Source organism: Parus major, chromosome 1 (genome assembly GCF_001522545.3).
Source record: "Parus major isolate Abel chromosome 1, Parus_major1.1, whole genome shotgun sequence".
Taxonomy (NCBI): domain Eukaryota; kingdom Metazoa; phylum Chordata; class Aves; order Passeriformes; family Paridae; genus Parus; species Parus major.
Genome location: NC_031768.1, coordinates 37,258,769 through 37,284,528, shown reverse-complemented (window position 1 = coordinate 37,284,528; position 25,760 = coordinate 37,258,769). Strand labels below are relative to the sequence as shown.

At 42.1% G+C, this 25,760-nt stretch overlaps 1 protein-coding gene across 2 annotated transcripts in view; it reads right to left on the bottom strand.

Moving 5' to 3' along the window:
- Positions 1-25,754, bottom strand: part of FGF14 (fibroblast growth factor 14) — a 377,875-nt gene extending 352,121 nt beyond the window's left edge. For both annotated transcript variants that reach the window (XM_015638128.3, XM_015638144.3), the window contains exon 1: positions 25,095-25,754. In XM_015638128.3, the coding sequence (XP_015493614.1) occupies positions 25,095-25,302 (208 nt within the window). In that variant the 5' untranslated portion in view covers positions 25,303-25,754. The remainder of the gene's footprint in view (positions 1-25,094) is intronic.
- Positions 25,755-25,760: the final 6 nt, after the last annotated feature.

Here is a 25,760-nt window from a genome sequence, read left to right as displayed (position 1 = left end):
ATTTTTAGTATCAATAGACTGATACCTAGAAATGGTAATTGGGTATTTTGTACAAAATTCAAATAAATAAGAGACCAAATTAATAAAAGTACAGCTACCTCTTCAGCACTTAGATATCACAGTAATTGAGAACTTCTCTAAAATGCTTTATTGCCTCTCATTTTCTTTCAAGTTGCAAATTTTATCAAATTATACAGGTTTGTGTGTATCTATACATACACATAGCATTGCCAACCTCATAAGATTATAACCCACAAGCAAAATAAATATTATTATGAATATTATTTCCAAACTGTTCTTACCCTTTTCCTCATCTTTTTCCCTCTGGGATCTGGTTACATGAAAACAGAGGGTAAAATGGGGAAATACAGAGATTCTGGGCACTTGCTACACTTTCTTCTTTGCTTCTCTTTCAAATACAGAGATTCTGGGCACTTGCTACACTTCCTGCTTTGCTTCTCTTTCCCTCACTTCATCCTATGTAATGGGAAAGGACGGGTGAGGAGATGCTTCTTGGTTTGCCACACAGGTTGTCACTCTGGGGACCGCAGAAACTGGTGCAGGCTATGCAACACCTGCCTCCACTGGAAGCATCCTGCATGCCAGTCCAAAGCCATCTTCCACTTTCCTGCACTGGCAGCCATCCCACCCTCTGCAGCCAGCACTGAAGCAGAACTGCTGAGCTGTCAGCAACTTCTCACAAGAGGCCAATTTTTACGCCGCATAATCGTAGCAAAAATTTAAAAAAAAAAATAATAAAAAAACTCATGAGAGTTGGCAATCCATGTTAAATTTGCATGCATATCTGATTAGCTGTGTCTTTAGAAAACACAGTCTTACAAAATATTGCAAAATTATTCATTTTATTTTTTCAAAGTCTGGATTGAATTCTGTCAAAATATAAAGCCTGTTTTCTTCTTCCTTCCCTCCCTCCAAGTGAGTATAATCCAATTTTCCTTTGAAACTGTAACATTTTATTTCACATTGCTTGGGAGTTATAAGCAAAAAGAGAAAAACAGTAATAGGAGTGAAAAAGGAATTTGACAGCTTCATCTTTATTTAAGCAGCCAGAGAATGAAATAGAACACTTCCCTACAGTTAGTCCTCTTCTTCCACCCACTTCCCCAGAAAATATCTAGAAGATAAGGCTCCAAACTGGTTAATCAAAACTTATGGAAGTCATTCTTGGGGGCAGTTTTACATATCCCCTACATACCCTTAGCCTGAGTTCAAACTACTGAGATCACGATGCAGGAAAGGGGTCAGGACTTTACAGATCTAGGCACAGATGGGAGACCTGCTCTGGCTCCCCTACACAGCTGGTGTCAGAAGGCCAAAAACGTAATTGCCATCCAAGCTAGAGTGTAAGAGCTATAGTGAACTCAGACAAAATTTCCACAGTTGCCAGACTGACTGGGACATATTTTCTAACACCGGAAACTGGGCATTGCAGGAAGACTGAGGTAGGAGAGTTGAGGTCACATTTTCTGACCCTGCAGAAGAATTTGGTTCTGACATGCTGTTGTTTCACCATTACCTGTGGAAGCCTGAATGACAAATGCTGTATTTCACATTGTGACTGGGGCCGGTGAACATCCATTCCACGTGGCAATCTCAGCTCATATCTTGTCCCCTTTCACACAGCAGCCACAGAGTTCCACTGCAACCATCCCTTTGCCCCAGTGAAGGCAAAGTTAGAAAGAACAAACACTTTCAACATGAGAAGAAGGACCCAGTCTGCATCTTTACCTGCCAAGCTACTACATACAACAATGCCTTTCCAACCTACCCTCTTCTCAAACCTGCATCAGAGCTTTCTTCCCAGTCAAACATGAGTAAGCCCACCTGAGATATCTTCCCAGTCACTGAGCCCTTGCAACAATCAGACATTTCCAGCAAAAGAAAAAAACACCTGGTTTCCAAGATCAAACCACCTGCTTTCATCTTACCTTCACTCCACCTTCCTCAGTGCCTTCCTGGCTCAACGAGCAGACTCTCCAGCACATGTCCCTACTGCACAGCTCCGGTGCTCAGGCAAAACTCAGTGCTCAGACAGCAAAGACAAAGAATAAAAAACAATAGGGAAGAAACACAAAACAATACACATCCATGTGTGAGGCAAAACTAAAAGCTCTCCTTCCCCTTCTCCTGTGGTTCCAGAGGCATGTATTCTTTATTCCATAAATGTGCATTGTACAAACTACAGAATACTGCCATGAAATAGCTGTATCAAATTGGTTACATTTGCTCTACAATAATTCAGGCAGAATTTTGAATGCTGTATTTTGCTCAAAGTGAAATATCTGAGGACTGAAGCCATTTTTTAAAAGCGGTAGTTAAAATCAGATTTCATTTCAGGACTTCCATACAATGTCCTGTGTGTGTTTGTGTAACACTTCTGAAAAGAACAAGCAAGGAAAAACCAGGCTTCATTTCAGAAAGTGCACAAAGGGAAACATTGCTATGGTTTTTTCCCAGTACTTTCATAAATAGGTGCCTATGTACAGCTGACAAGCACTAAGCAGTTAGATACTAAGCTATTAAAGAGTGTCCAAAGCAGGGCCACAAGGATGGTGAAGGGTCTGGAGAAGAAGCCTTAAAAGAAGCAGGTGAGGTCTCTTTGTCTGTTCAGCCTGGAGGAGACTGGAAACCTCACTGCAGTCCAAAACTTCCTCAAGAAAGGAAGCAGAGGGGTAGGTAGAGATCTCTCTACTCGCATGGCCAGTGACAGGACTCAAGGAAATGGCATGAAGCTGAGTCAGGGAAAGTTTAGGCTGGATATCAGAGAGAGCTTTTCCACCAGAGAGTGGTGGGGCACTATAACAAGCTCCCCATGGCAGTGGTCACAGCATCAGCACTCAAAAGGTGTTTGGACAATGCTCTCAGGCACATGGTGTGTCCCTTGGGGATGGTACTGTGCAGGGCCAGGAGCTGGACTCAATCCTGAAGGGTCTCTTCCAACTGAGCATATTCTATGATTCTGTGATAAAAATAAGCCTTCCATAAAGACTTCCTATTAGGGGGTAGAAAGCACAAACTAATAAGCCATTCCTAGTGTCATAAGCAAAATCCATTTGCTTCTGCAGTGAAACATCACCTTTCATTTTTTATTATCCTCTTACAGCTTTAAATAATGTGGTCACCATAGTTCACTTTCTTTGTGGTGAAACTTTATGCTTTAGTTCATAAAAACAGAGCATAAAGTTTTGCCACTAAGAAAATACTGTGCCTGGTAAAGTTGACATATAAGTGATAAAGAAGGAAACAATAGAAAAGGAAGAAATGAACTATGAATCCTGCATACTTTTGTCACTTTAAAACAGTAGCTGTAAATTCAAACTGCAGCTGCAACCATTTCTCTTATCAAAGTCCTCAGAGCCTCTGTTCTTAAGCAGACAGCAGTTCTCAACTCTGAAAAGAGTCTGGACACAGAACTAACCCCTGGAAAGGAACTGGCACCTGCTTTACCTACTTTCTGCATATGGAAAGTTACACCAGTGAAAAGATGGCATGAGGTACTTGGCATCAGTTTGCATTCATCAGGGGTTTTTTAGCTCCAGATGAGCACCAGTTTCAGAAGGGTTTAGACAGCTCTGGTGGTAGCCACTTGGATGTTTATGTATTGCACTCTTCAGTACACCACGTAATAGGAAACATTATTCACTTGGCCACGGTGCAGCACAAGTACACAGAGACAGCTTGATTTCTAATCACACCTGAGCTAATAAGACCTCCTGAGACTTATTATTGTCAGCTTGAGCTGTCTGGAAACATCTTGCCCATATTTAAAAAAACTCTCAGTCAATCCTCTGAAAAGGTCTAGTGCATCCAGATGCCTGTAAAAAGCACCACAGAAATCCTCAGATTGGGTTTTTCTAATAGACTTACTAGAATTTAGGAGCTAAAATCTCTGGCTGTGCTGTGCATGCTCCAGCCCAGGATTTTGATTGGTGAGTAAGGAGGATTTTCTCTCTGGTTGTTCCTAACCCCTTTCCCAAGCTGCCTTTGAGATATTCCTACAGTGTGGCTCCAGTGCTCAGGCAAAGCTCAGTGCTCAGGTAGTGAAGACAAAGAAAACAACCAATAGGCACTCAAGTAATTAAAGCCCTATTCGAACAAAATTAATACATACAATGAAGATCAGTTAAGAAGAAAGTTAACAACTCTACACACCCGAGGCTGCTTTACACCCAGGCTTCTTACTCCTCCCTGGTACAACACCCTGCAAAACTAGGGATTTAATCCTGCTGAGGTAGTTGAAGCATTAACTTCTAAAGTCAATTAAACCTAACATTTGAATGCTTGATTTTGCAGCTCCTTTTAATGAATTTTAATTTATTTGTTTGTTTTAATGATGTATTGACAAATATCATCTAGCAGCAACAAAAACAAGCTGAAAACAAGCACTGTGCTTACACGCACCAGGTTTAATTTGCCTCACATCCCTGGGAGCTATTTACTTTTTTTTAGATATCTGGATGCCACAGTATTAAAGCTAGTAAGCAAAGAATGGTTTTAAGGTTAAGCCATTGAAAAATAAGTTTGTTTTCTTAGAAAGAGTATTCTGCAAAAATGTTAAATCACTATGCCTTTCTAGTCCTTTTTTTTTATTTCTAAATAGATAGAGGTTAGTAAGACTACTTTAGCCCACAGAAATTTTGGATGTAATAAATAGCACCTGCATAATAATTTATGATCAGTGATGGATGCAATAAATTAAAGCAATTAATTTTTATTGTCTGTATTTTCTATAGTGCGCCTGAAAAAAAACCTGGACATTTCAAACTGCAATTTCTATATACCACATAGTAACCAAAAGAATACAAAGCTCCTGGTGCATGCCCCATTCTCTCAGAGCCTTCAGCACTCCATTCAATGAATGCATTTAAATGGACCTAATTTTAAAGAGGAAAAAATAAGCTAAACTGCTACACATCTTATAGTTCCCATAGCACTAATTACCTTTACACTTTTTCACCTCCCAAAAATATCAAAATGCTTGGAATTATCAATGAAACCTGCCAAAAACCTCTACCCTTTTCTCCTTAAAATCACTACAGTTGCAAAATATTCTTGAGTTCTTTTGATTACTTCTATTCATACAGAAAGAAAAGGTAATGCACTTGTTTCAGATATTACATTGTGTGGCAGTCCTTCTAGGAAGTAAGTGCTGTTGTGACAGAAGGAAATCTCCACAACATCATTGATGTGAAAGAAACCCTTTCAGTTTCCATCAGCTGAGACACTTTCTACGGTGAGGGTGTGGCTAATTTTTCTCCTGAGGCTGTTGAAATCTTGCTGCAGATCCAGTAGCTTAAACAGGAGAATTGTCAACACTGTGCCCACATCAGACAGAGACATGCTTATGACTCCTGGGCAATTTTCTTTCACATGCTCATAGAGGGAAGGTTGCAGCCAAAGGAACTGGGGCATGACTTCTTTTCTTTGTTCTCCCACTGCCATCTCAGCCATCCAGACAAGGAATGCAAGTCTGCAGTGAAGATGTTTATTTACATCATATGCCCATGCATTAGCTTTGTGCCACAACCATAGTCAAGGAACTGATCTGAAAAAAAAAAACCACCAGAAACACTAGGAAAAGGAGTGATTCCAATTCTGCAACAGGCAGGAGGTGGTCCTTTGTTCCCCCACTTTGTTGATTTCCAAAGTTGCCCTCAAGCATAAATAGCTGAAAATACACACAGGTCTTTCTGCCCACATTGCACGTGCTGTGTTCAAGTCATTTGGATATCAACTACATCCATTTTTGAACAGATGCTCAGAGTGCAGTAGAACAGGTAATATTGCTTCCATTTGTGTAAATACTGTATGTTAGCAACTCTATGTAATTACAACCCAAATTCTGAAAGTCACTAAAATCCCTAAAATTCATTTACCTTCTTAAACCCACAAGCAGAGGCTATTAGAACTCAGATATTTGTCAGATATTTTAAACAACATCCTGTAATTGTTATTTTAACTTCTGCAACACTTGACAGTAGTGTACATTGTCAGTTGAGCAAAGGAAATGAGAAAAACACGAAACTTTAATTGCTGTCCTAAGTAAAACTCGCCATTACAGCACAGGGAAAAATGAATGAGGAATAGAAAGTGTCTAATAACACTTCAAAAAAAATTACAAAAAAAAAAAAAAAAAAAAGTTGGGTAGTTAACTTTAATTGCTATCCATTGTAAAGCAGAGTACTGGCTTTGCAGTTGTATCCCCCACACCATTAGGAATCTGCGAATTAGGTACCTTTTTAATCAGCACAATTGCAGCACTCCATGTGACACCAGAGATGGATTTGTTGTAACTGCAAGAAATGCAGTATTACTCTACATCCTGCAGCCCATGGCTCTGCCTCTAGCCTTCTGGCTGCTGCAGAAACAGCAGAGACATGGCTTTTCCCACCTTGTCAAGAATCAACCTCCTGGACATCTCTCTCTATGCCCAGAATAGAAGAAATAAGTTTGTGCCAGCCACTCTGCAGGAAGATGAGGGAGAGAATGAGCTAAGCACTACTTTGTCCTTGGCATGCCAAGTGCAGAAATAAAGCATAATCTCACCCTTACCATATGAATAGCACAACTTGAATGAGTGCACATTATTGTACAGGGATTTTCTTCAGATGTATCTGGCACAGTCAGCATGTAATTTTTGTGCTTTTTTTTCATGGCCATGGCAACACTATGCCAAAGCAGAGGACTCAATAATAAAATCCTACCCTTTGTCACCACATATGGGAGAACCTGAATTTGGACAGAAAGCAGTAAGTACTGTGGGGTGCTGGGATGAAGAACAGTGACCATCTAAACCTCTATTTTAACTGTTTGGTGATATTTTTCTAAATAATTTTTGTCCCTGAAAAAGTATTCCAAGCAAGCCAGGTTTCCAGTCCTGGTAGTAAAAGTGAAGATGTATATGACCATGACTCTAGTCCCTCCACTCCTATAGGTACTGTCACCTATTTTGTTTATAAGAGAGAACATTTCTTTGTCTTGATAAGACAAACTAAGCATTACCTTCCTGTTACCCCTGGAACGTTTACAAAGACTGATGAAAAATAACATAGAAATTTACTTAGGATCGATCAAGATTAGCTAGAGAAAACAGTGAGTAATTTCTAGCTTTTGAAGGACATTGCTAAGATGAAATACTTTCTTTATCTCCTACTGAAGTATCTTTCCATTCATGTAAGTAAAAAATCACACGTTGAAATAGTAATAAATGAAAGAAATAGAATAGAATAGAATAGAATAGAATAGAATAGAATAGAATAGAATAGAATAGAATAGAATAGAATAGAATAGAATAGAATAGAATAGAATAGAATANTAGAATAGAATAGAATAGAATAGAATAGAATAGAATAGAATAGAATAGAATAGAATAGAATAGAATAGAATAGAATAGAATAGAATAGAATTCACTCAGAAATAATAATTTCTTAGTTTTTCACAGATAAATCAAATAACTGGGTTATTTGAAGGAACAATTAATCTCAAAAACAGTGAATTTGTAGTTAACATCTTCATTTGCTAAAGTCTGAGACACAGAAAGGGCTTGAGCCTACTATTATTGACTTAATTTGATTTTTGAATGACTAAGCTCATCATTAAACCTCTCAACATACTGAAATGCATTGCTAATACTACCCAGTTGGGAAAGGCTGGTTAAGAAACTGAATGGTAATACTAATCATAAAAATCAAATAGGCAAGTGGCACCTTCTATTGCATATTGCTGCTGACTGAATAGTTCACATTCATTAAATAACCATGGAGAAATTTTCTCCCCAAGATTCATCCAAGCTAAGGGCAATGTTCACACTTACTGAAAGACCTTTGGTCTGAAGCTGAATGCTCCCAAACAAATGGATTTTTTTTTAACACAGCTGATATTCCAAGATATGACAACTAGGCCCTGAGCCTTATCCCACCATTAGCATTACACTTTGCCTTTAGGAACATTTTGAGATCTGTTAACAGCAGAATGAGAATTTGTATAATGTATTAACCTATTTATTTCTCAGATTATCACTAGAATTTTTGAGCTAAAAATTGCCTGCAAAAAGCCCAAAATCTAACTGAACCAACATCCACTGAAAAATCCATGCTTTTTTGTACATGCCAAACTATGAAATAAGAGGGAAGTAATACCAAAGTTGTTCTCTAAGAGCTCTTTGTACATCCATCATAAATATGACTAATTGGCTTCTGTTTAGATATTGTCTTCTTAAACTTTCATTACAGTATTGCCAAAAATGGAGCAAAGTTGAGTGGACCAAACTGAAATGGCTGCTGCATGATGAAAAAGAACCAAAAAAATGCCCTTTAGTAAGTATTAACAGTCTCATGGTAGCCATGAGCTGGGAAGAGCAGGAAGCAAGAGGAATATACAGTGAATACTGTCAGTATAGTATAAGGAAGAGCAGAAGGGCTCATTGTAATAAAACAAAAACTAATTCTTTTTTATCACATTTTGAAGAAGAGAACTTCCAGTAATAAGACCCAAAAATGTTTATTCTCAGCCACCAAATGTGAAGCTCCTTTGTTGAACGTCTGCCTACCAGCAGATTTACGGGCTTTGTTCTTTCCTCCCTCTACTCCACTCACACAAATCCCTCTGCACACAGGCGGGATGGTACAGTGAGCCGATCTTGTGCTCTCTCTAGAGAAACTTCAGAAGCCTTTTCCCTCCCCATCTGTTATTCAAATACACCCTAATTTGTTCTGAGTGGATCTCGTTCTCAGAAGGGCAGTATTTGCCCCAGAGTACCACAAACTCAAGGCTCAAAACCTCTTCACTCCTAAGGAAAAGGCTTCTGTTAGGAAACATCTCCATGCTGAAACTCATCAAGTGATGGGGACACACACCGTGCTGAAAAGATGGTCACTGCTACTAAGGTGTTGAAAGCTGTCACAGGTTACTTCCTCTCAGCACTAAAGGAAAACAGGAACAAGACCATGAGTTCTCTTACGGAGCACAGCAGAAGGGTCCTAGCTCTCAGGCTTCTTTAAATCCATTAGAGTTTAAAATACAGGGAAACACACAGGGCTGCTGAGGCTCTGCACTACAGCAAAGGATGTGAACTGACAGGGGCTTTGTACTGCTCCCACAGAAGCAGGGAGAGTGGTGAGGAAACTTAGCTCCAAATCCCATCCCCAGGTGGGAAAATTTCCCCACTCAGTGCTGTAAAGCAGGATTTTCACTCTTTCTCTAATAAATTTGTTTGAAAGGAAGATGGGGAGAGAGACAAAAGCAGGAGGAGGAGAATAAGTAGATAGACAGCAGTAGAGGTCACGGCACTGGCAAAAAATTTTGCCATGTTCGTATCTCTATCTCTGGAGGTATCCAAAATCTGACTGGACATGGTCTTGTGCAATCTACTCTAAAAGACCCTGTTTTAGCAGGGGACTTAGATGATTTCCAGAGGTCCCTTGCCACCCCAACTGTTCTGTGATTCTACATTCTCTGTGGGCTAAGAAAAGGAAATACAGCTTAAAGCGCTGTGTAACAGGATAATCTCTAATTAGGTATCTGCATCTAGGGGCATGAACAACCAGCCCAGTCATTAGCCATGGGATATTCTGATAGAAATGGTGCCTTTTAATAGGGTTATTGCAGGAAATATAGGAGCAACAGCTAATTAATTATCTTGTACAAAGAGCAGTAACAATTTGCTCAGAACAAAACAGAAAAAAAAAAAGAGGAGCTTGTAAAAATATCTGAGCAGAAAATATTTAGCTCCATCCTCTTGCTACGAAAGCATTGAGTGTGTTGAAAGTGTAGATACAAGTTGAGTATGCAAAGTGCCACATTCTAGACACTCCTACTTGCTAGCACTAAGACAATTGTTAATGTAGAACTGCTCACCACTAATCTAAACAAACTGCATATAATTGGTTCCTATAAACACTCCAGAAAACAGTCTTACTACCCCAGCAGCCTGTTTCAGTGTCTTCTCAGTTCAAAAGTCTTAGCCCGGACTTGCAGAAGGTGCCACATTAAGATAATGGAGGGTCTTTTTGTTTAACTGCCCTTCTAGGTAAATATCTATGAATTTAAAGCAAGAATTGCTATATTTTGTTTCAGTGGTCGACCTTTATTTCATAATTATTGAGTATTGCAGTCTACTGGGCAGCATTTTACATACTGGCCTTTCCAACAATGCTCTTTCAGAAGCTCTGTATACTGACCACTATTATCTGACCACAAAAGAATGAATATTTGTAGAACTATTATTCAAGAAGTACTGCTAAGATCTACTGATGTCACATATTTCTGTATTAGCCAGATCTTTCTGTACTGGATTAAAACAAAACAAAACAAAAGCACACCAACAGCAATAACACCACAACAAAAAAAAATAAACCCACTTTAAAAAAATGGTAGCACTCTGTCAGGGACTTAGGGTACATACACCTGAGAGAGAAAACATTAATGCCATGTACCAGGGACAAGGAGACTACCAGGTGACTCGATTACTAATTTGTATACTGCAATGTAGGCAGTTTGAACTTTCATTCTCTGATATTCCTTTTTTTAGAAGTATTTTTTCAAAAGCATTAGAACTTCCTGCCAAGTCAGCCTTTCATTTAATAAATTGGCTTCGAGGTCCTTCACTGAAGACACACTGAGACTTCTGAAATCTATTTGTGCAACCTCCAGTTTGCTCTGGTTTTCACTGTTGCCCGTACCTAACTAAGCAATGACAAAACCAGAAGCTTTAGGATTCTGAGAAAAAAAGCTCAGGTCTCTCTAGTGGAAAACCCAAGACAACCATGTCCACATGGAAGGATATTGTTGTCCACTCTCAGCTGTTCATTTGCTGCTTGTTCAATTTGTTTTCTCTAGACCTAGACTAGTTTGTTAACTAAATTAGTTAATGCCCTTGAGTGCAAACAGGGGAAGGTATGCTTGTTTTGCAAATTAGTCACTGCAAGATAAAATGACAAGAAGATTAAGCAGACTGAATATGATGTTGTAAGAATTATTCAAGTAATAGTAGATTAAGGACAGAACTATTTAATCTGTACATGAAAATTTCTGTCTTCCACAGAAACAGGGACCTTTCCTTTGAAAAGCCATGGAGTGGGATTAGCAAGAAAAGATTTGAGTATTTAAATCTAGCTAGATTTTTAAAAACCCAAAGCAATGTGCCAAGGCCAAAAAAACTTTTTCTTTTTTTTTTTTTTTTTTTTTTTTCATACAGCAAAGAGCAAAGATCATTTACCACAAGAGCAATCCCATGTTCTGGCCATGGAGAGAATGCTTCCTTTATCCTCCTGTAAAACACAGCTTTGGAGGTCTTTGATGACCTGAATATGACAGTGGAGCACTGCCATGTAAAGCAAATAGCAAGAAACTTCCTAGAAGAAGGATTAAAGATGGTGCTTATAATTAGCATGACAAAAGGGGAAAGCGCTATAAATTCAGAGACACCAAAAAAATTTCTCAAACCTAGAAGTAGGACTGAAAATAAAGTTCAAAATTTCATCCTTGAAAAGAATCTTAATGAAGTTAGTTTGGCCCATGTTGTCTTAATTGCCAAGCCATAAGAAAAATCTTAGACATGCTACATTAATGTTATGCTAGCAGAAAAAACAGTTTCCAAGATACCTAATACACTGAGAAGTATTTATACTGAAAGTCTTTTATTCCTCTATTGCTAAGAAGACTTTACTGGTTTAGAAGATTTTACTTGACTTCCAAATTCAGGATGTTTAGAATAGTTTCCAAAATCCCAGCTTTTTCTAACAAGCTAACAGGCTGAATATAGCCCCCCACTGTGCCTCATTTTAATGCAAAACATAACTGTATCCTATCATAAGAGCTCTTCATAACTGCTTTTATTGTAAGCAATGAAAACATAAAAATCTGTTAAATGCAACACCCTTCTTTGCCCCAGATAAAACAGTGATACTTGGGTTTTTTCAGATATTCAACTTGTAAAGGAACAGCCACCTTAAGGGGTCTTCAAGAGATTAATGAAAAAAAGAATTTGCTGCTTACATTCAATATTTTCACATTTAGCATTAAATGCAAGAGTAAGTGCATCCTCACAGAGAAGAATCAAAGGATTCCAAGTGCCACAAACTGATTTTCCCTAAAACTATTAAAAAAACCCCACCAAAACAAAAACCAAATGCAAAATGTTTTATGCTGTTTCATTTTCACTACTTCAAGAAAAACACACGTATATTCTGGACCATACTGTCAGATTATAAACCAGACCCTTTAAATTCACAGACTGTGACCAGATTTAGTCTGCCAACATATTTAAAGCATCAATATTCAGAAAAAAAACCCTATTTCTTTACTCATCTCCTCACAACCATGTAAGGGAAGAGAGCAACCGGTGGCCATTTAGGGAGAAATACATATCCTTTAATTAAAAGAAGATCAAGAAGTACATGCAGCGACAATTCAGGCTGATGCCCATGTAGCTCAGAAAATAAAAAGTGGATGTGCAGGAAAAGCAACAGGTTACTGAGATGACTGATAATACTGATAAGTGTTGATGCACTTGCTCACACAAATTAAGGGATGATCCCAAATAAGGTCAGTGAGAAGGAAAGGAAGTACAAGACAGTGAAGCAGAAGATACCCTGGAACTCCTTCCTCTTCTTGTGAAAGAGAGAGAAAAGAGGAGATACGTTCCTTTCCCCAGCAAGACTGAGCTTTCCTCCTGTCTGGTTCATCCTCCTCAGAAACTCGTTATGATTCATTCCCTGCAGACTCAGGTCCCTGCTGCTCAGCTGCCAGACTTGCTCAGAAGCAGGTATCCTCTCCTGCTCTCCTTCCTCCACCAGCTTTGCACAAGGTTAACCAAGGGCCCATAGGAAGCCCCTTTCTAGGTGCTCCTTCCTGAAAGGATGAAGCTGGGATTCATCCACTTTACTGAAGCTCTAATAACACCCTAGCCAATCCAGGATGGTGTTATGCTGTTATTTATCCAGGTATAGTTCCTCTCTGAAGCTGGGGGCACAAGTGAACCACCTTACAAGCAGAGCTTGCCTTAACTTTCTTTACTGGGAGTGAAAGGCTTTTTCTAATCCTTTTTGGCTGTGTTCAGGTCGTTAAACTAAGGAAGTGCTAGAGCCCTAGTCATCCACACTGCTCCTTAAGACACAGGCACCACCTCAGCAAGCTCTCTCCAAGCTCTTCTGCCAGGGAGGGTGATAACTGTAAGTGGTGTGGACATGAGCCAGCCAGAGCCATTTGGACTTGGATCAATCCCTGGCCCTTTCTAATTAAGCAATATAAATTCAGTCTTATGTTCCTGAACAACTAGGAGGAGTTTAAGGTGGGAGAATGATATCAATGCCGTACTGAAGGTGGACAGTTCTTACTCACAATTCTGATTTGCCATCTGTTGATGAGAAGAAGAGACTGGCTTTCCCTTTGAAGTTACTTGAAAATCTCTGGTGTAGGCTTCCCGATGCAGATTTGTGGTCATCTATGAGGGCTGAATGGCACCCAACACTCTTGACCTGTTTGACTGTGAACTTAATAAGCTATTGGAAGAAAAATGCAAATTAATACTGAACCTATAGTACCTTCTTCTATAGCTTGTACTGCCCAGGATATGGTGTCTTGCACAAAGATCCACGGAAGTACGTATTCTGCATTTTGAAAGTTGTGCTGTAAAACAGTTTGGAGGGGGATGATAGATTTCCTCTCCCCAGCAGTTGCTGTGGCAACTACACAGGCTGTTTCAGCTTAGCTTGAAGGCCACCCTCAGGAGCCAACTCCTGTGCCATCACCACTGCTGCAGGTGAGACAGCAGGTGTTAGCCCAGGCAGCTGCGGCACACACAGGACTCCACACACCCATGCAGGTCCAGAGCACGGAGGGCTGCCAGACAGGAGGCTCTCAGGGCATCCACGTGACAGCAGAAAGGCAGGAGGCCCTGGACACTTGGCCTGAGGTCACACAGGAGGCCACTTTTTCAGAGCTGTGCAGTGACAGCTGGTAGACTCAGGGGAGCATGGGAGCACCTTCATTTCTAATAGCAAAGCAATGTTTACAAGGATATCTCACCTTTAGAAAGATAGCTATAAATGGACTAAATTGAGAGAAGCTAGACTCTCAAATGTAACCATCTTATATGTCCTTGGAAAGAAACACTTCTAGAAATAGATGTTTTCCATGAAAATGTCCTTAAATTCCAGGTCTATTTGCTCTTCAACTGATAAATAGCTTCAACAATTTCTAAATTCTGCTTGCCTGTAGGACTCTCTATCACTAACCTGTCTAAATGACTACAGACTCCTTTAATCCCTTTATTATTTACTTTATAATTTCTTTTGTCATTCTGGTTTTTCCATCTCCCTCTGAGAATAAGTGGGAGAGAGAGCATCCCACACTATTCATGTATCATCCACATAGCCCCCGATAAAAACTCACCTAATGTACTAACATCACATTCTGACTTACTTTTGTTCTAACTTCAGCGAGTTCCACCCCCAAATTCTTAACCTACATATATGACTACAAGGGCTTAGTATTTATCTTCTCCTCATCTTCTGTCTTAAATCTGTTAGCAGGTGTTCTTTTTTGGCAGCCAACCGAGACCACAGTTACTCCAGACAGCCACTGAAATCCAAGGAAAAAGAACTCCAGAAAACATAACAAACCCTTGTTTTGCTGTTACTCCCAATACTTTTTTTTAAGTATTTTAACCCAGACTGCACACAATGTACAGCTCATTTTTGCTTTAGTTATAAGGGCCAAAACTTCAACCTCCATTTTCATTCAATGGCAGCTGGCACGACAAATCATTCTCATCCAGCATCTAAGAGAAACTTAGTAGCCCTACAATTAAAACTACCATGATATTCACCTCTATATGCTTACGTTCAATTTTTTTTTCTCATTTTCCTTACAGACTTTTTTTTATTTTTTTTAATGAGAGCAACGTATTTATGTAACTACCTTGAGGAACCCCTTAGAGATTGTTTTCATCAGTGGTGTATGGAAATGGTCAAAATCAACATCCATGATGTTGAAGTGCTGAGAAAGCCAGTGCCTTCAAAGACATGCTTTCACAGAAAACTTTCAGTCAGGCAAAAATATCTTCCTGTGGCATAAGAATCACTGCATTCATCTCCACTTCATGTCAGTAATTCTTCAGATACATAATTTCATATAAACTGCAAAGACAAATCAAAATGAGAAGAGACACTAGAACAGAAAATCACAGTTCCTCTAATCTCATTTCTTTGGTGCAAATTTCTCTTACCATGAGAAAACATTTATTTCATCCAGATATGTATTACATAGGAAACTACAACAGGTTTTTTTCTCTTGTATTTTCACTATTCCACAAATATTATCTGAGTTTAAAGTCCAGTTTGAAAACAAAATAAGATCAACTTCAAAAAATGTGGTTCTTCCATACAAACACTACATAATTACTTACTTGCTGTAAAATAATCCTACACTGCTTTCAGATACCCTGTTTCATGGAAAATACCGTCCTACAAGTTTCAAAGGTAAGAGAACTCATCTCTGCCATGTTTCAAAACTTTGTGCATCGAGCCAGAGCTCAACAGTTCAGAACATAGGGTTCAGTAACACATGGCTCTGCTACTCAGGTCCCTGGTCAGCAGAAGCCCTGGAGCACATTGCACTGAAGTGGCATCTTACAGTCCTCTCATACAATAATGTCTCTAAACTCAGCTATCAAAAGTGAGCTCAAAGGTGAACAAGGTGAATCAAAAGAGAGCAAGATCCAAACCACAGGTTTACTCTGTCTGTACCCTGCTGAGGATATGGACATATGGGGAATGTCTTGCAGCCACACAGGTTTTGCAGTTCTGTGGGATCTCCCCTGCAGGGTGCCATGGCCACAAGCTTCAAGGCGATACATAGCACCTAAGTGAACAGAAAAAGCCAGGACCTAGAACCAACTGCCTACCAATACAAATAATAAATGCTCAGCAATAATACCCAGAAAATTTCCCTGGATGCTAAGGAGTCCTGCTTTAACAGCAGAATCTCACACAAACCATTTTATCCTCAAGCAAGTATTATCCTCAAATGATCCTCTAAACAAATGAAAAGGATAACATTTGTTCCTAGGTCTTCTAAATCCTCTTGCTGATTTTTCTGTCTTTTCCTAATCACAGTTGCTTTACAGCCTCTGCATTTCTTTACTTCTGCTATTGTTCTGCTACTGTAAATTAGAAGCAAGTGGGAAAACAACTATGTATACAGCTCATGCCCAATAAAAAAAAAAGGCTAGTCCCTTAACCTACCCTTCATCCATCCTAAATACTTATTATATCATTAATAAAAAAGCCTGTGCAGTTGCTCTGCTCATGGTTACTAGCTAATTATTCAAAGTGGTGGAGAGGACTTAAAAATATCTGAAAGAAATACAATTAAGGGCTTATTTTCCTCAAAGACCTTGTCCAAAATAAAAAGGTAAGGTGCACAAGGAAAGGTGAAAAAACTCAAAGAGATGTGAGAGGCTGTAATGGAGATGACAGAGTTTGGGATGGATCAAGGTCATATTCACAGAGATAATAAACATCTGAGTAAAGGTGAGAAACTAGCAAATGTTGGTTATGAAACTCTGTGTAACCAGATTTTTTGAGGCAGAAAGTCTCCTTCACATGGGGACAAACACAAAAATAAAAAGGATTTAAAGCAGCAAGTGACTAGGAAGAACTCTTTCAGAGGTGCAAAGCTTTACAAATTTTAATCCACTTGTTAATGTTACTTTAAAATATGGATTTTATTAAAAGAGTCCAAGCCACAAAACTGCACCTGGGTTTTAGACATCCTAATGGTAGTTCACATCTGAGATCTTGGGTTGATCTCCTAGTGGGATAATCTACCTAGATGACATTTAGGTTCAGTTTCTCAGGAACCATTGGCTGTCTGGGTTTGACTTGCAATTTCCAGTCCCAAAAAAATCAGAACTGTAAAGTGGGCTCTTTGTGTCATTAGTACTACAAATTAATAGGGACCACTATTAATTTAATCCTTGTTAACACATTCCTGATAGCTTACTCTGTAAGATACTATTGTGTTAATGATTTAACTGATTTTTTTAAGCATTACCCTGATCTATAATTTTTCCTCATCTTTTCTTTTTTTCATGTATTTTCCACTATGCTTTGCACTGCTAGTTCCTCTTCATCTCATTCAGTGTCAATAAATGTACCTATACAGCAAAGAGTGATATGTGTAGAAACTACTGAGCAATGGCAGTGCTCCACAGTACACTTCTTTAATGAGAAGCATGAACTGGGAACTGTTTAATTGGGACACTTTGTTTGATTGTAGCAGGACATGCTTAGAAATACATTTACTGAAAGAGTGGAAAACTTGCCTTCTTTAAATTAGCATTTTCATCTCAAACTTCATTAAAGGGCAATGAAATTCCTGTACATTTCCTTTGCTAGCATTGGTAAGAAGCAAGAGATTTATATGTAAACAGAAATCTGCTTTTATACACAAGCTGTCTCTCCTGTTCAAACCGTTCAACAACGGTACAAAATTCTAGTTTTCAGTCACACTAGAGCTTAATTCTTTAAAAGCTTCTTCAAGGGAGTAATATCCACTTCTTCCCTCAAGAGAAAGGACATTGTGAAAACATGCCCTTTTCAGGAGATACTTCCTTGTCCCATAGGCCTACAAAATCCAATAGAAATTAACTTCTTTTAGCTGGACAAAAGCAGCACATGCAAAGGGATGTGTCAGCTGCTGCCTCATTTTTGTCCTTCTAAGTCAAAGATATCCTATACCCTCAGCAAAGGCAACTTATAATGCACAGGAACCAAGATGATATAAATGTCCAGGATTTCAGGACAGTTCAAGGAAGGAGAAGGCACCACAAAAGAAGAGCTTTTCACCTGAAAAGCTCACCATAATTAGTAATCACAAACACGGGGACAGGAATAGCAGTGTTAGCCTCTGTTTCTCAACAGAAGAACCAAGGAGTACCCACAGAAAGTGCAAACCCCTCCACATCCTTTCCACACAGCACATGGTTATGTAGAGCTCACTGCCATGCAAAGATTTTGATGCCCAAAATAGAAATGCTGTTTGATAACTGAAGTTGCATAGCTCTTTCAGAAGCTACTACACACACTGACCTGAATACAAGCTCCAACTTCACAGTCCAGTGACAGCTGAAAACTGAGAGGACAGATTTGGGGAAGGATCAAACCCGAAGATTTGCCCAAGTCTTGCATTTTTTCTTACACCGCCCTTTACATGATCACCACCCAGAGATGGAAACAAGACATGCTCAACAGCTAAGGCAGAAATCCTGCACATTCTGTATCCTTACTATGTTCTTATCCTTCCAGATGACAAAGCCATACACAAAAAAAATCATGGATGACACAATGAATTTCAGTGAAAAGCAAAATCTATTCCTCTTTCAGCTCAGTAAAATATAGGCCTTTCAAGAATCTCCTTAGAACAAGGTTTTTCATAGAGAATTACAGTTTATTTGTTTCACTGTGCTCAAGCAAAAGCCAAAAAAATTCCAGTGGAATTAAAATGTTTAACCTTGGCTTGATTCTACTGTCTGACAGGACCAGGTTCATTTTAGTGACACAAGAAGATTAAGCCAAGTAATTTCCAAGAGAGTGCCTACTGTATGCAGGAGCTAAACTTGTTCAGAGCAATTCCTCATGCTGTTTCCAGTTAAAAGTCAAATAAGCACGTGTCACAGTGAAAAGACAAAATACAGACATTAAAATTAGACTATCAATTTCTGCCAGCAAATGTGTGCTACCTATTGTCATTTGACCCACACAACCATTCAATATTAAGTCAAAAACTATTAAAATGTTGATTATGTTCACCACATATGGTACCTAAACTAGTCATTGAATTTTACTGCAGAAGGTGTTATTAATCTGGCTTGTGCATTGAATATTACTACAGATATTATTATTCTGGCTTCTCTATGCAATTTCACCGGCAACTGTTTTCTTTCCTTGCTACTATTTAATGTGAATGCCTCTAACAGCATATGCTACAAATACACCAAACCTGTATTCCATGTATCCAGTAAATGCCTTTCACTTAATGATTTTTGAGGTTTTGGCCTCAAAAAAGTTATTCTTCAGTCACTGTGCCCCTGTTTTGGATAACAACTATAATTATTCACATGCTATTTATCTTTGCTGCAGAATATATTAAGAAGAATACATCGCTTACATTTTTCTTGCTGCATGTTCAGTCCATCACAGTGCCAAACACCATCAGTTCCCTTTGCAATTATTATTTTCAGTTCTTCTGGGTGGATCTACTGCATGGATCCACTTCAAGAACACAATAAATTTATTTTTTCAATAGCCAGTCTGAAGATGAATATACTCTTTTAAGCACTTTATTATATGGTCTCCAATAAAAAGGTTTTCTTACCAGCTAAATTTGCTGTGACAATAGAAGCACACTTTGTGTGAGAAAGGGGCTCTTTCTGAAAGAAACTTGGATGCAGTCCTAAGAAGTTTATTACCAGGTAAACTGTTCTTCTACTGTAAACATATATACACTACTTCTGTAGAGTGGCAAGTAGCTCTTGGATACATTAATTGTACATCAAGCCTCATGCCACATCTCAGCAATTTCTTTTTCACAACAGAGACTGTAAAGTTTTATGATTGTTCAATGTTTTGTTACTCAGTGAGTTGCTCAGTAAACCAGTAATTTATCTTTGAAAAGCTATCATTCACTGAAATGTGAAAAACAAACAAAAGGGCCAACAGCACACTTGTGCAATGTTCAGACATTGCCAGCAATTTCTAACAAGCAGGACGGGAAGGAATAGGTAAGTAATAGAGTGTCCAAAATCACAAAAGCCATCTAAACCAGAACTAGGTATAGAAACAAATCACTGCTCCCCAAGCAACAAGATCCTCCTTGACTGAGTGAAACATGCTCCAGCAGGACTCACTGTTTAGAGGCATGCTTGGCAAGCATCTGTAAATATTCAGTTTTATTTGCACACAACTACTTCATTTATCCAGCTGCAATCTAGATTCAGAATATTTTATCCTACATGTTGACTGTTCCTATGAAAACCTCAGTAGTGACCCCACCAGGAACTGCATCACCAGAAAATGTACCCTCAGAGTCAGTGTAAGGGCCCAATTCCCATTTCTCTAGATTTATGAAGTCCTCTTGAAATACTGGTTTCCAATAACAAGCAACTCTCTCATATCCAGATTATATTTTTACAGGCATTTACTGGACAGAAAATCTTTACAAAGGGACAAATTCTGAATGTCTAAATCACTCATTTTTTATATTTGAAGTCAATAGGAACTCTAACTTAAAATTAATATACTTAATATAAGCCGAGGAAGGTTAAGTAGAATAAACATCAAGCTCAAACGAAAAATGCATACACATAAATATTTAAACCAACGATATCCGTAAATACATTTTTTGTATTTTCCTTAAGCCTAAGTCGTCCTTTTTATATTTGAATTCATTTATAAATGGCCTGTCATTAGCAGACACTGAACTAGGTGCAAACATTTTATTACAGCAGGGAGATGCATGAGCAGGCATAAATTTCACCCCTTAATAAGTAGAGTATGCAATTTAATTTGATCAAGAATAATTAAATTTGTATAAATTCAGGAAATGTATTCCATAGAGGACAAAACTTCAATAGGTGAAATACATGTAAATAGGCAGTTTTACATCTGATCAAGAGAAACAGACCATGCCTCAACTTCCATTACAGGAATTATGGTATTTAAGCAGTCAGAGCTTCTTTTCGGACCTACATGAAAGAAATTTCAAGGACCTGATCCCTCAGCTCTTACTGCCTTTGTCTTTTGGTGGGAGGTTTGTTTTCTATGAATAAAGAAAGCAGTGGGGAGGCCAAATTTTTTCAGAAATTAGATAAAGACACATACTTTCTATATACTTTATGGGCAGAACACAAGCTTCCATTTCAAACAGATCCTCACATGACTGTGCTAAGAAACTTTTTCGAAATTATTAGCAACCACAAAATACCAGCCAAGTTATTTTATGGATTAGGAAATTAACATGGGACTATGCAGAGACTCCAGTTCAGCAGCAGCCTGGATTTCGGATGTATTGCTTTATAAACAGGTTTTGCATTTGAAATTTATGTGAGATTGATACTAATTTCCTAAACTAAATCCTCCATCAGTAATATATTTACAGTAATTCCAATTGCCACCTACTCTCCTGTCCACATCCCTGACTGTGTTGAAGAAAATGCTTCTCCTTGGAAGTGAATGGAGAGGAAACCTGATCCATCTTCTGTCTGCTGGGTTGCCACCAGGAGTGAAATGTGATAGCAATTCCCGCCATGGGGGCATCTAGTACTCCAGCCAACACAGCTCCCGTGGGCACCCAAACAGTTGTCATTTGATAAAAAAAAATCTGTTCACTTGCTGGACTTGCTTCAAAACGCAACCAGAGATAATCTCCTTCCCCACTTCCCCTCAGGCCCCAAATTCTCCCCATGATTTTGCCATTCCCTAGCTGAGATACCCAGTTTGGAGGCTGGGGATGGTGGTGGGAAAACCAGGAGGACCACATCTAATTATAACAAGCCCTGGTTTGGGACTTGTGGTTTGGAGCAGGTTTTAACTATTTGTGAGAGAAAGTCCCTTTGGTCTTGCACTTTTTAAAGTCCTCTCTGTGTGTATGACAAGCAGGAAGGGCGGAATTAGAAATAATTACAAAAGCAAGTGAAGCCCAGGGAACCTGACATATGGCAAACATTTTCACGACAGACAAGACACTGCAGATATGTGGGGCTTTATTGATTTTAGTGTCATTAAACTCAGGACCACTCAAAAAAAAATCAGTAGCTGGAAACACAGCCACACCTATTGATTCCCAAAGTTTTTCTCCTCACAAAGAAACGTAAGAGGTAAACAATTGCAGTGATCAAACACAGCTCCTCTATCGAGGATATCAAATTTGAAAGCAAGGGGTTTCAGCCAACCATAAAACCAAAACCTCCTGATGCAACCCTGCCAGAGACTTACACACAGCCTTTCGGACTCCCCATCCCTGCTTGCCGCACTCGTCCCACGTCTCTGGAGCTCCGACCGGTGTCGGTGCCCGGTGCCGGAGAGGCGAGGCCCCCGGGGAGGGCAGGGGAGCCGGGGAGGGGGTCCGCACACGCAGGGGGGCTGCAGCCAGCGGTGAGGAGGAAATGCAAAGCAGAGAACATTCGGAAAGCAGCCACCTAGTCCCGCTTCTACAAATAGACCAGCTCTCGGAAGGGACAAAAAAAAAAAAGTGCAGCAGGCCGAAAATAGCTAAATAAACTGCAATTACAGCCAGCGTTAGCTGCCTAACCTGCTGGATTTTCTGCACAGTTGGATCAGCGGCAGATGCTCGCTCATTTGATGCCTTTTGAGACTGAAAAGCCCCGCGGCTCCCTAAAAGTTTGGCGGGCGAAGGGGGCCGGGGGCGGTAGCGGCGCCCGGTGCCGCAGCGGGGATGGGGTCTGCGAGCTGCCGCAGAGGGGGAGCCCCACGGCCCGGGGGCACCCGGCGAGGACGGGCATCGCTGCACCGGCTCCCTGCCCTCCAGCGGGAGACCCCAGCCTCGATGGAGATGATCTGCCGTCAGAGCAACAGCGCCTGTGACCGAGCTACCAGCTAATCCGGCCGAGCGGATTATTAGCCTCCTCAAACAGATAGCCGCAGTTCGGCGCTCCCGGAACGGAGTGCCAGGACGGGGCGTGCGGCTCGGCTGGGCTCGGCGTCCCGGCTGCTCTGACGGGATCGAGTCGGAGCGGAGCGGAGCAGCGCTCTGTGCTGGCGGGCAGCGAGACCGCGGAGCTGGCCGGAGGGGTAGCACCCGCCAGGGCCCACTGCCCGCCTCCCTGACCCCTGCCCACCTCGCTTGCTTAGACGTGCTCCCCCCACTCCTTCAGGGAAGGGGGTCAGCCCTCCTCGGGCCAGTCCAGCCCTTTACAGACAGGGTGGCGGCGGGGTGTAGCTTGCTCCTGCCACCCAAAACCACTCGTCCCATACAGAGGGAGTAGGTAAGTGCGGCAAAGTCCCCGGGGAGGTGGAAAGATATGCTGCGGCTGCCTGGCACTCCGAGAGACACAACTCGGCTTCAGAGCCGATGTCTTGACAGCCTGCCCTCAGCAAGGAAAGGACACGAATCCTTAGAGGTGGACCAGGGTGTGTGTGTGTGGAGGAGTATACGGCTCACCCCCCGATATGAAAACTGAAAGGCCTAGAAACCACTAGCCCTCTTCCTCCTCCTGCCGCACTCCCTCCAAATCCCTTCCTCAGGAGCATCGCCTCTTGCCCAGAGCAGCACGGCGCCGGAGCCGGCCCCGCCGGGGGCTGGGGAGCGGCGGCAGCGGGCAGGGCAGGCAGGGCCACGCCGCCGCTCTGCTCTCTCCCCGCGGTCGCGGCCCGGGCAGGCGGAGCGGGGCATCCCCCAAGGGCTGCGAGAAGGTGGTCGGCCGTCCTGACCGTATCTGCCCCATCCCGCCCCGGGGGGGCACACGGCTGGGAAGTGGCCCCCGGCTGGCTGCAGTGCTAAGGGACGAGTGAAGAGAAGGGCACTTTGCGGGAGGCTGAGCGCAGCCTCCGGCGGGGCATTTCAGCCTCTTTGGTATGCTAAGTGGCTGCTTTTCACTGCTGCGGCAGCAGCGGGGGGGAAAGGGGCGAGACGAGCTGGCAAACGGAAGCCGGGGGCGGAGAAGGGTAAATCCGCCGAGGTGCCCACCTCGACTCTGCACCGGACCTGGGCTGGGCAAAGCAGCAGCCGGCACCCCGGCTGCCTTTAAGGAGAGGGGTGCGGGCTGCCAGGGCTGCTGCTTGTTGATGTTGGGGTGTCAGGCAACGAGAGCCTATGATCTACTACACTGCAGTGCCAGCGTCAGGAGCCTCCTGCTCGGGAGCTGCCACTGCAGGGCAGCCGGCACACACACACACCAGCGCTCACACACGGCATCCCTCCCCTCGCAGTCCGGGCTCTCGCCTCCCCAGGCACGCAAGTGCTTGCAGACAACCTGCCGGCCGGGGTGAGCGAGCAAGGCGGCATGGGGGGCCAGAGGCCGGCGGGAAGGGCCGGTATTTTCTCAGAAAAGCTCCCGTCTCCCCCGCCCGCCGAGCATCCCTTCTCGCCCACCTTGCTCGCCAAGCCACGGGCTTGGCCGCACGGACGCCCCGAGCATGAGGGATGCAACAGCAGCAGCGTGACCCCCAGGGACCAAGCGGCCCAGAGCACCTGCATTTGCATTTCTTATGTAATGTACTGCAAGTTTCCCCCTCGGAGCCGGGCTGAAGCGAAGCGCATGATCCCGGCTGCCAGGCAGACAGAGAGACGGACGCAGAGACACCGGTGTGTGGCACAGAGGGGTCATCCCGGCAGCGAGAGGCAGAGGAGCGGCACAGCCAACCCGGCGGTGCTGCTGCTGCCACCCGGCATAGCTGGCTGAGTTGCCGTCTGGGCACAAGCCCCAGGAAAGTGTCCGTCCCCTTCCCTCACCACCCTCCACCCTCCCGGCCTAGAGTGCCGGGGGTGAATGATAACGAGGAGCCCCCAAGCCGGGGGAGGGGGGTGTCTGGCTTGACTTTGGAAAGCCGAGCGAGGCGGTGGGTGGGTGTGTGTGCGTGTGGGGTGACATACTGCAAGCTATTCAGAAAGTGCTGTGCAGGACCCGAGCCCCGGCACGCTCACCCACCGCAGGCAGGGCCGGCTAGCACCAGCACAGGAAAGGCAGTTTCCTCTTCCCAAAACTGACCGGGGGGGTTTGCATCGGGGTCGAGAGCGGGGGGCTCCACCGCCTTCCCCTCAAGAAGGGTAGTGATACAAAAGTTTCCTCCTTGGAAATAGCACATAGGAACTAAGAGGTGGCGGCTGGGCGAGGGTCGCCTTTGATTTTATTTTTTTTACCCCTTTTCGGTGGTGACAGGGGCTGAAGCTAATACAAACCGCTCCTTGCTTATTCATACACGTATGCACATGCATGTCCGTGCTGGCCTCCATATATCCCCCCTTCTCCCCTCACCAGGATTGCAGATCTACCTCGGCGAGCAACAGACAGGGTAGCATTAAAGAAAAACAACGCATTGCAATGGATTGCTTACCAGTTGGGTTCTTGTTTTTCTTAAGACTCTTGCCACAAAGACACTGCAGCATATGCGATCCTTTGCTGAAAATGTTCCAAAGAAACCACATTGATTTGGGCGAAAAGCAATCCAGCAGCTTATACACCCTGAGAAAGAAGAGATCCTTGTGGTTGCATAATAATAAATTGAGATCAGTTCTCCTGAAGAGGGGCACCAGTTTTATCATAGAAAAAACGATTATATTCCGATCTTCTCCCAGTTTTTTTTCCTCACGTGGTATATTTCTTTGAGACTTTTCAACGGATGCTTTTTTTTCAGCCAGGCTGAACGGTTGTTCCCCCTAGACCAACACTGGATTATAACCAAAAGCGTGGAGAGCAAATATAAGAAATCCCTTTTTTCAGCGTGAAGCCAAACGAAAAGTAAGGTAGTGAAATCCCAGCCGAGGCCAAAACCTCATCGGAGACACCGGCAAAACGCGGAAGAAAGATCCCCAGAGAGAAAACCATAGCCTGGTACTTGACTGCTAGGAGGATGGGTGGATCTGCAGAACAAAAGCCACGGCAGGATCCATCCTACTGAACGACTGCCATTGTGCAGCCCCGCGGCGGGAGAGCGCACCGCCAGCACCCGGCGAAGCCCGGCTGAGGCGCAGAGACCGCTGCCGGCCGCGGGCGCGGACCC